The 12,245-nt window shown below is 41.8% G+C and overlaps 1 protein-coding gene across 1 annotated transcript in view; it reads right to left on the bottom strand.

The window, feature by feature from the left end:
• The window catches only part of LOC308311116 (copine-8), a 73,756-nt gene extending 63,587 nt beyond the window's left edge, over positions 1–10,169 (bottom strand). The window contains exon 1 of the mRNA XM_080757657.1: positions 9,988–10,169. Within this exon, the coding sequence (XP_080613783.1) occupies positions 9,988–10,094 (107 nt within the window). The 5' untranslated portion in view covers positions 10,095–10,169. The remainder of the gene's footprint in view (positions 1–9,987) is intronic.
• Positions 10,170–12,245: the final 2,076 nt, after the last annotated feature.

Below are 12,245 nucleotides of genomic sequence, written 5' to 3'. Positions count from 1 at the left end.
AGGTGAGTCTTCAGATTACAGCGGAAGATTGGGAGTGAGTCTGGAGTGCAATAGAGTGTCACAGTCCTGCACCTTTCAGAACGCAGAGGGCAGCGGAAGAGAATTTCCCATTCATTTTTCTGACGTTTCAGAAAGTATTTCCTTTAAGCCTCAGACAAAGCCAACTTGGCTTCTGACAAATCATGACAATGTACAAAACATTTGGGGGCGAAATAATTAGAAAGATAAACTAAAAAATAAAAGTGTGGTACCATGCCCTTTTTTCTTCTTTCCAATTGTTCCCAATGTTCCCTCTAAAACTAAATACGTCAAGATCAACACAACCAAGATCAACACAACTGAAACACTATAACTGATAAACTGCTTCTCTGTCTACTGATTCTGACATTCTTCTCCTGAAATGGATTTTTCTGTTTACTTTAGAGCTAGAGAGACATGGAGATACCCCATGTTACCTAAGAAACACTCCATAGCAATCATTACTATCACAAAGCTTTAACTTTAACCTTTAAGTCAAGTCTTTGTCAGAATCATTTTTAAGAGCACTTAAAAGTACCACGTACTTCACCCATGTTCAACCACCATTTCCATATAATTGGTCCTCAGTCCTCACTAATGCTTCTACGTTCTATTTGGTGGAACAGTTCAGACATCATCAGTAGGCAGGTTTGGTTTCAACTTTTATTTTTGCATTAATGCAAGAGCATAGAGAAACAGAAGACATCGCTCTTGCAATTGCATAAATACAAAAATAACTAGATAAAGTGAACCTTGGGGCACAGGTCTCCACCAGGGCAGGTCAGGTTGTGGCCTCCTGGTGGCTCTATAATAGGCCAAAGTGAAAAGGGTGCCATTTCTTCTTACGCCTTGGATGGCAATTGGATGATTTGAGGCATTTTGTTCCAAAAATGTGTTTTGCAAAAATCCACCTGTTGGTGGTGCTATAACGGGCCAATCCTGCCAACTTTGAAAGCCAAAGTTAGCCAATTAGGATGTAATGTCAAATATCGGACAAATCCGCCTTGAACACATGACTGACAGACGTAGGCACACACGCGCACGTGCATGCATGCACGAGCGCGCACGTGCACACACACACACACACACACACACACACACACACACACACACACACAAAAGGGGGGGGGGGGTGTCACAGTCTAGCGCATCTTATAATGAGCATTTAGTGAGGACCAGTTATATGAAGTCGATAAGGGTGGTCCAATTTAAAGTGGTCCTTTAAATTGTCAGTGAAAGGCTCAGGCTGTGTGCTGTGATGACAGTATAGACACAACACAAGTCCCTCACACACACAAACAGACGAAAATGTTTGAGTTATGAGTGTCAACACTGGTACTGTTTGCACTGTGGCATGCACACGACAGACGTAAACACACATCTAGATGGGGATGACGCCTGTCTTGTTTGAGGTCTTTTTTCTTCGTTTCGCAGAAATGTAAGGCACGCATGTGTGTGTATGTGTGTGTGTCTCACACACACACACTCACTATTATGACAATCTTTGTCTCTCTCTGCCTCTACTGTACATAGCTTGTCTGTCTCTCTCACAGCTTCTCTTTCACACTCGCCTTTCTCCATCCACTTATGCCGGGATCATCAAACAACACAATTTCAGCCTTATTTTGCCTCCACCAGTGACATTATTTCATGGGAACGACAAACGTGCGTCTTTACTTCTTACAGCTTGTGACAGAAGACCAGTAATCATGACACCATGAGTAACTCTAGCATGCCGCCGCTGTCGGGTAGAAACCTCTCAACATTTAACGTACATTTCGTACATTAGCGCCCCACTTGATAAATTGTACCACAGCGATCATCAAAGTCATCAAAAGTAGCAGATCCACAAGCTCAACTTTTGCCATTTTTTAAATTTGAATCTGTAAAAGTAACAGTTTTGGACAATGGACATATGAGGTATCCACCCGCCAGAGACAATGTCAGAGTTGTTGTGACACCTCTCTGACACACTCTGCACATGCTGTAATAATAAACATGGCAAAACACGTGACGTACATCACATCACTGTCAGCTACTCAACACCAGCAGTGTGCTGTTGAAACCAACAGCAAAGGCAGGTTAGGTTATGTTGTGGATTTGTGGATCAAATGACGCAATGGGAGTCTACACAATATTCTAGGTGGTGATTATACAGTACAGTACAGTACAGGGACCCCCTGGGGACCCCCACATGGTAACTCTGTCTTTTCTCAAACGTTTCGGACACAGGGCAGCTCGTCGGAACCGGGCCAGCACCCTGGGCGCGTTCCTGCAGGTCTGGAAGTTTCCGAGGACCCCCCGGGGACCCCCACACGGAGTTGCACCATTTACTTCACACGGGTGTGATTTTGAAAAGATATGCCAGGGACTCCTCACCCCCATAAGAGAAGATTTTTACAGCTCTAGCAGTGATTCTAAACCCGTTTAATTTCAAGGACCCCCCCGTTTGACATGCATTAGTCTATGGACCCCCATTTAACGACATCTCTGGGACCCCTAATTTATATTGTAAAATCACTGTTAATTTAACATTATGGGTCACAGTTATGGGTCAGAGTTACAGACCCATAAGGGTCCATTTGGTTCCAATTTAAACTATCATTTAGCTGGGGACCCCCTGGAACTCCCTCAAGGACCCCTGGTAGTCCCCGGACCCCACTTTGGGAACCACTGCTCTAAAAAGCAACAACACAAGACTACTGTTTGAAAAGAAAAACTACGCCTGAGCATGAGCATCCTTAGGAGACCATTGCAGAACATAATTAATATACACAAATTACTAACAACTGAGATATGACAGTTAAAAACACATATTAGCTTCAAATTCAATATACAAAATTCCAACAACTGAAAGATGACTGTTAAAATGTTATTAACACAATTTAGCCAACCACATCTGGGTCAATAAGTTAAGAAAAAGCTTTTTCTTTCTACAGTATCCTCTAGTTTTTTTATTCGCATATGCTGATAAGGGACATGCGCATCGTAGCACCTGACTAATTTAAACATTACTTGCACGCTCTACTTGCGTAAGTAATTACAACTGAAACTCTTTGCCCCTTCCGTGATTCCTAATGGCAGCCAGTATGCTCCAGTAGAGGCCTACTTGCTCCATTGCATGGGCTTGATGAGTAACATACTGGTGACTATGGGTTGATGATAGCATTCGAAGCGGGTGATGAAGATGACTCACTATGGACTCATTTATTTATTTTATATTTTTAAGTGTAGCAACAGTGAAAAGATCACATCATAGTGCTCTTATTTTACATTCCACAGACCAGAAGACAGAGTGCTCTGGCCTCGTTCAGGTGTTTAGACACATCTTGTGTTTTTTAATGCGTCCGGAATGGTTGAGAAATGACAGAGTTACCGTGTGGGGGGGGGGTCCCTCTACTGTACTGTCCTGTAACACCTCAAATCATCATATATACACTATACAGTTCGTGTGCGTGTGCGTGTGTGTGTGTGTGTGTGTGTGCTAGGCTGCGCAACAGTGACAGTTGAAAACAAACCAAAAGCTATTTCTGTGCTCGGACAGACTACAGGAGTGGTTGCACCACCCAAAAAAAAGAAAAATAAGGAATTCTACAAGCTGCATGCACTCACTCATTGCAGAAACATTTTACTTGAGTCCCAACAGTGTACAGAAACTCCACACTGGGTCAGCACTCAGCAGACATCCATCACATTTTAATCTCTGGCATGTCATTATAATATACTGACATTTATTCTGCAAAACAGAGAGAATGCCACAGAGATCATTTTGTCCAGCTTGTTGTTCCAAATGTGTATGCTCATTTATTTGTTTCATTTGTTATTTGTCACTTCCGCGAAATTTCACTTGTTCCTCCTGAGTGGATGAAATTGGCGTCCCGAATTTAGAAAGTCTTATTTTCTGTTTTCCAAAGAGCTGGAGAGACCGCAGTTTACAGAAGAAAAACTATAAAAAATGATTAAAATCCCCATATACAGTAGAGCTATTTAACAATTAATATAAAAACACAGGATCTTTGGTTTTAATCACCACAACAAATATGCTGATATGTAGAATAGCAAAGAACCTTCTTGTAACCGTGCGCGCGCACACACACACGTGTGCACACACACACACACACACACACACACACACACACACACACACACACACACACTTTGTGCTTTCTTCACTTTTAGTTTTAATTGAACTGAATTGGAAGTCTGCACTGTATTTAATTTGCTGATTAGCTTTGATGACACGTGCACATTTAACAAGTTCACCGCCTCCATCTTTTTAAAGTGTGAATGCCACCAAATTGACTTTTACCAGGCGTTTATTTAATCGACTGTGAGTTAAACATAAACGTAAATGATAAAGTCACTGTATCTAGGCAACTAGTATCGCACTATATATCTAAATACAGTAAACTGCTATTTAAGCCAAAGGAATGCTGAGATATCCACCCACTGAAAAAGGTTACAATTTATATATTAGTATATTAACTAATATAATTACTTGGTTAATGGTTATGACAACATTGAGGAACCGAAACATTTGGAACCATTTCTGGAACCGAGTTTTATCACACTGTCATTGCTGGTATGTGGACTTCACGTCTGCTATACAATTACAATACTGGTGGTTCTAAAACGTTTTTAGTTTCACAAAATAACTCTGAGAGTGTACAATTAGAACCGAATGGATCCGTAGAGGTCTATTTGGTTCCATTTGTACACTCTCAGAGATCATTTGGAACCCCCTATAGCAGGAGCAACACAAACTTACTGCAAAAATAAACGTATTAGAGAAAATATATCATAAATGAATACTGAAACCGGATATAATCATTAAGGAAAGTTTATGTATGTACTATGTGTTCTATGTAACTTCTAGGCGACCCCCCTAGAAGTCGCGACCCACGGGTTGAGAACCCCTGCTCTATAGGAACTGTTAAAGGAACCATTAAGGAATCAGACCGGAATCGTTAACATCCTAAGTATGCCAAGTTAACCCTACTCAGAATCCCACCTTTTGTGTAAAATCCACTTTTTGTCCAGAAAATAAAATATGTCCGCCAGATGGAAAATATTTCCTCAAGTGCACCATCTACAGATCTGGTCAATAGAAAATACAATCAACCAGAGCTGTAGGTGGCACACTTGAGTCAATTAAATAATATCCGTCTGGTGGACATATCATTATTTTGGGCCAAAAAGCGGAGAACAGTCTTTCAATATTATAAAACTGACTTTGCTTCGGTGAGTAGAAGATTTGTTTTCTTTTTACTACAGTTGGAGACCTTGCATGCTACTACGCTAGTGGACGTTTCTGTCTATGAGAATAGTACAGCATCTGTCAGAGCCCTAGAGACAACTCAAACACTCAGAAGCTATATCTGTGTTAACATTTACATTTACCTGTCACATTAGACAAGGTGTAGTCTATACTAAACAATCACTCTACACCAGGGGTTCCCACACTTTTCAGTGCAAAACACAAAGAAGAAATAAGCCGTCTTCTTGTCATCCAAAGGTACCAAAATAAATGTATTTCTATAAAATGTACATAAACTAGTGGCTGTGTTCTCATGAAAATACAGTGTTTCTATGAGAAAACGTTTTTTCAAAGCATAATTTATAATATTTTATCATCCAGAATTTCCAGATTGTATTGGGTGTAAAGGAATTTCCAATTTTTATTAGTAGTCTAGAATAAGTCATTCTAATGACATACAGCTAGCAATGGTCCCATGTAAGTCTGCATCCGAGCAGACTTGAGAAAGAGCGTCCCTCTGCAAAATTCACAGACGGGAAAATTCCTTTACACCCAAAATTTGGGTGTAAAGAGCTTAGTGAATCGGGCCCATAGTCTTTTGTTTGTCCTACTCTTAGGAACACACATGCGCACGCACGCACGCACGCACTAGGGGTGCAACAGTTCACTTAGCCCATGGTTCGGTTCGTACCTCGGTATGGGGGCCACGTTTCGGTTAAAAATAAAATATATATTTCTTTTTTATTGTTATTAATTTATTTTCCCCCTATCCAGACACACTCTGGATGTTGTATTTTCTGCCTTTTCATTATTTTCAAGGATAAAAATTATCCTTGAAAGTAACGCGACAATTTCTGATGAAGTCAGAAATTAGGACAGAACATCACCATTATGATCAATCTGCGCGGAGGCAGTGTAGATTCAGAGAAAATAGGGAAGTTTGTCAGCCCGTAAAGGCGTAAACCAAGGACTGTCTAAAGAGGATGAGACGCGAAGACCGTACAGGCAACGCCATGTTGTTCCATGGTGCTCCATGGAAGGAAAGAAACATGCGCAGTTGAGACCAGGAGTTGTACATGCACAAATGTGGGTCTTCGCGTCTCCTCTTTAAACCAGGAAGTGAATGGCTGCGCGGGCAGCAAAACAGGTATGGATAAAGAATGCAGTGCGCAAATGGGGCATGGAAACGCTTGCGGATAGGTTTCGAATTAGAAAGCATTGAACTCGTATGATTTCGCTTTTGGAGAAAATAATAAAAATCACACCCGTGTGAAGTGAGGGGCGCTCTTATCATGGTACATCATCCAATAAAACAAAAATACGAAAATAAATATCAATAAACATGGTCTTCATCTCTCAGTTCTAATGTTGGACAAAAAAGTTCAAAAGTTTAAAGTTGAAACCCATTATACCGACCTTGAAACATACCTTAGTTACATACATATGTAACATATGACGTAAATTCTCAATTTATTGTCAATGGCATTTAATGTTTTTGTTCAGACAGAATCTACACTATAGCTGTTTATAGGAGGGGCCCCTCAAAAGAAAAACACATAATGGGGAGCCAGTGGAGGAGGGTGGCTGTGATGTGGACACGCATTCTCATTTAAGGATCCTAGCAGTGCTGATTTGAATGTATTGAAGGCTCTGCACTGTCTGAGGCTCTTGCTAGGGATCCCAATATAGTGAGTTGACCAGGTCAAATGCTCTCCCTCCAAAACACCACACACGGAACAGAAGTAGTCTACAACACGTCCAACATGTAAATTCACTGGACAATCATTGCGTCCATTCACAGATTGAGCCGTTAAAGGTCAGAGGAGTCCCTCGTCCCTGAGTTCTACATTTTATATCTGTTGTAGGATAGCCTATAGTGCTTGGAAACTAAACCAGCCCCTGTCAACACACGTCTATGTATTTCATGAAATTATGCAACACAAACGCAAACACTTGCTCAATAAGTTTTGAAGTAGAAAGCGGCAAACATGTCTATCGATACAGATGTAGCTTAATATTTGCATTAGACCGTGAATGAATAGACTACCAGTCCGACCCAGTTCAAACATAACCATGAATAGGCCACTAAACCACACCAATGGGTCGCCACTCAACTCCTTGCAACAAAACGTTCGCGGGGAGTTGCATAGCGACCCATGGCTAACAGACAGCCTGCTTGAAAGACAGCCTCTGGACAGCTAAAGGACTTTCCGGCCCAATCGCCAACCAGGCAGTTTGTGTTATATTTTTAAAAGCCTAAAAGAGCAATCAAAAATAAAAATATGTGTCAAATAATGCGTCTCACTTGACAGTCAAAATAGTGTGACCTACTCCTGCTTATTTCATATTTCCCAAGAATCACATTTTATCCACTGATAGATTTCAGAAAATTCGCTTCCTATTTTCGAAATGGCTTGATGGTATCTAAAAGGCTAATGAAATGGAACACAGACAGTCTCTAAAAGGCTAATGAAATGGAACACAGACAGTCTCTAAAAGGCTAATGAAATGGAAACCAGACAGTCTCTAAAAGGCTAAGCAGCACTTCTGTACCCAGGAATTCCACTGATGCTGCAGCCTGTGACGTAGCCCTGGGCCACAGGTTCTGGCACTCCCTGCCCAGACTTTGGGTTGTTTCCTATTAGGCCAGTGGCTCTCATAACAATGGCACGTCTTTCCATGCGTTTTTTTATTTTTGAATTAATCTTAAACATACACACGACAAGACTTGAAATCTCACAGTACAGGACATGTATCGCGCCTGCCGCCAGCACAGATCTCCTCAGCTGTCCAACAGACCCATGACAGGCTGTAGTGTGTACGTGTCGTACACTGGTCGCTATGTACTGTAAAAGCTTCCTCATTCATGTCTGTCTCTCTCCGTGTTGACTCATCTCGCTTGCTCCCATTGTCCCACTCGGACATCAGTTATACGATCATCCAGATAAATATCAAACATGTTTGATAACCATCTGGGCAACTCACGCTATACTGGATATGCGAGCAGATAGTAATCGTTTCCGATCAGCCACAAACCAGGAACACAACCCGCAATAGTGTGTGAGCCCAGCTTTAAGTGCAATGCAATATGCTATAACAAAATTAATTATTGCAACTACTGTAAATGATTCAATAAGTTATATAGCCTACATAATGAACAGAGGGAGTGAACTCTGCTGCAGGTTCCATTGGGGAAATGTTGACTGGTAGACTAGTGTATGTTTAGTGCATGGTGGAAACAACACTAGCCTAATTCACACACAGGAACTCCAAACTGAATGACATCATTTTCATCCCTGTGTCAACTGCCATAACATTCTCCTCTTTGAGTCCAAGCAACTGAAGCGTACACACAGTTTGCACATGCACACACATAGGCGTCATGGAGTGAAAATATGTCTGTGAATCATGCACGCACGGGCGCACCGCACGTGCACCACCCACACACCCACACACACACACACACAAACACACACACACACACACACACACTTCCTGAGGTGTCAACTGTCAATCATGTGGATATGTATCGATCTGCTGTCAGCTACAACAGTGGTAAAAGGTTACATAGCGTAGTTCGGGGAACCCAGGGTTTCTTGAAGGGATTACGGGGTCCCAGTATCTTCACCGCACCACCAATTTCCATTTCCATCAGTTTCACTATACCTATACAGTATCCTACTGTAACTGTACATAAACTGTCAGTTAATTCTGGACCAAATGCCAGACCACAGGTCCCATACAGAGATGTAAATAAAGATAAATGTAAATAAAGATAAATGGTTCATTATAGCTATAAACTGAGTTGCACGTATACCCTACACAGCAGCCTATACTGTACATAATATCCCTTTAATTCTGGATCAAATGCCTCCTAGACCATAATTATGAGACCAAATTATGCCTAATAATTAAAAAAGTGATGTTTAGATGTAGCTCTCATGCAGTGATGTAGTAAAGAATAAGATACATAAAGTGTGACAATTACTATAGTCTGTAATAATTAATGTAAATGTGAGTTGCACAATATAGCCTACTACAGTAGCCTATGTGTAACATAAACAGTAAATAGATTCTGGATCAAATCCAATAAGACCATAATGATCAATTATATACTATAGCCTATAAATAATTATGTCCGTGGTGGCCAAATCTAAATGCATAACTATTTTGGGGATACTGGATAGCATAGCCTATAGTTGAGAATCACTGCCGAAACAGAGGGAAACCGGTATGCCTACCGGTATCATCAAGAATGCCATGTATTGACTCCAGTCCTTTCTCTGTGTCTCTCTGACCTCTCATAGTCATAGACTAATTAAAAAATAGGCGACAGCCGCGACACAATATTTATGTAGACGACCTACGCTAAAATACCAGTCTTTTAACTTGGAGCGTCTTTTAAAAAATACATAATAATAGCCTAGTTGCGCGTCGTGTCTTGTGTCGAGCGAAAATTAGCCGCTCTACAAGCTGAGGACGCATCGCGGCGCGACGCGTTGTGAGCTTGTAGATCGGCTAATTTCAGCTCGTGCGCAACTTATAGTTACAAAAACCAAAGCGTGACAACTTGTTTTGGTGGAGTTTGGATTCCAGAACAGAACAAGAGCAGGACAGAAGCGTCCGGCGGCTACAAAAGCCGAAAGGATCCGAAACAACTTTACATTCCAAGTTCCAACACATTAAAATATAATATATTTTCGTGTCCTTACCTGCAGGACACGGTTATCTCCACCTTGGTCGCAGGCACCGACGCGTTGAGCGGGTCGAAGTCTCCTATCGTCGCCATGTTCAGGAAAGAAGGCGAAGTGTTGTTCATTATTATTATTGGGTGAAAGTAGGAGGAGGGAGAAGGTAAAACAAACAATATTGTGTGTGTTTTTTAGTCCAGCCTCCTGAGCGGAGAGACGGAGAGAAGGAGTGGAAAGTAGTGCTGCTGCACCTCCCCTCCACCACGGAGAGCAGAGTGGGAGAGGTACACACCTTAGAGTATATAAGGTACACACACGCAGTGATGTCACACACACACCTCTCTCTCTCTCTCTCTCTCTCTCTCTCTCTCTCTCTATTAATTTCAATTATGCGTTATTGGCAAGCCCCGTGTCAAGTCGGTCGGACCCACATTTTCCAGAACCGCCTGTAGCTGTACAGGTTCAAGTATGTCCACGCATCATACAGATGTCTGATATTGGTTTTATTTGTATTGCGACTTTCAACTCCTCCAGTGACCAAGACACCGTGAAAACTATAATAAGGAAACAATGACATTTTGTTCATTTTTTGAGTCCTTACACATGTGCATTCAATTGATCAAAAGTCCATAGTTCTACATTACAGAAATATTGAACAACACATCACAATGAAATCACAAAGAATATGTACCGTGTGCGCCTTTGAACCATGTGCAGATTGATTAATATCGTCTCTCTCTCTCTGACGTTCCCAAAACATACAACTTTTCTCCAGGAAGTCCGTTCAACCTCTGACCCTTACTGACAGGTGACGTCATGTGAATGACATGACAACTCTGATCATGTGACTCCCTTCAAAGGGTGTATTTTTACCTTGTAATATAACCCTTTGACATATTTGTTGCCATTCTTAAATTCTATTTATTCATAATGAAATCAACCTTTTTATCCAAGTGTGATCATCATAAAAACCATATTTTATATAATTGAAGTTTATACCTGTAACCACTGTCTCTCGTTCAGGGACAGTTACACCGCCACAAAAGGCCTCTGGCCGGGCTCTGGACAGGGCCCCTGCCCAGGGTCCATATATGGAGCTGGCCTAACTTCTGACATCACAACACTCCATATGTGGGCATGCTGACACAGAACTCCATATAGGAATAAAGGGACACAGAGAGACACACAAATCTCACTGTTCTCCCCATAAATGCACCACGTCTGTCTGTCTGTCTGTCTGTCTGTCTGTCAACGACAATATTCGATACACCACCAAGATACCCATGTACCTAGTATATTTCGTTAATGTTAACGAAGTCCACACCCACAACACACCATGTGCAACCCAAATTCGGCACAAACAAGGGACTAAATTATTTTCCCTCCTATTCCACCAAAATGTGGAACGCATTAAGACATGCAAATCCCTTGACTCCTTCAAAACCGCTCTCAAAGGGCACCTATACGGAGGGCTGCAATTCGAAACTGGCCCCCGTAAAATATGAACCCACAACATATACTGTAGCCAATAAGTTGAATCACTGATTGGAATATGTTGATATTCCAATATTCCAGTGTTGACTTTTTGATGGTATAGAAAGCTCTTCTTGCATTCTCTTTCAGTTCATCAATTGGCCAAGTTAAAAATAATTTCCAATTGAACTGATTATGTGTAATTGTTTGATTGTTACAGAGAGATTGTTACCCTCGCTCTCTGGTTTAGAGAGTCAGGGCTGGAGGGTTTCACATTGACCATGTGACAAATAGAGAGAGGACTCTGCGTGTGTGTGTGTGTGTGTGTGTGTGTGTGTGTGTGTGTGTGCGCGTGTGTGTGTGGGCTGCATGTTTAGATGTCATCTCACTATAGACTCTTGAAGAAGACACAAGCTGTTTGCATGACACATCCCCTGTATTACTCACTGTGTTTACTGGTTGACCATATCTCCAAATATAGTACTGTTTCACACAAACACACACATCATGCATATGCACACACATACACACACACCTGCACACGCATGCACGCACAAACACACACGTGTTTATGATGGCAGAGACCATTAAGCCTCCCACACCCCTGGGCAAACATCACGCCATTTCCTCAGAGGAGCATGCACACACAAGCGCACACACACACACAAGCACACACACAAGTGCGGGGGGGGGGGCGGCAGGTCCAGAGAGAGAGAGGTCCAGAATAGAGGGTATGCACATGACATCATCGTACCTGGAAGTTTTGCGGGAATGCCCACTGAGTGGAAAAAAACTACTTTCTGGCC

Source organism: Protomyctophum bolini (genome assembly GCF_963924005.1).
Source record: "Protomyctophum bolini genome assembly, chromosome: 23".
Classification (NCBI taxonomy): Eukaryota; Metazoa; Chordata; class Actinopteri; order Myctophiformes; family Myctophidae; genus Protomyctophum; species Protomyctophum bolini.
This window is presented reverse-complemented; position numbering and strand designations above follow the sequence as displayed.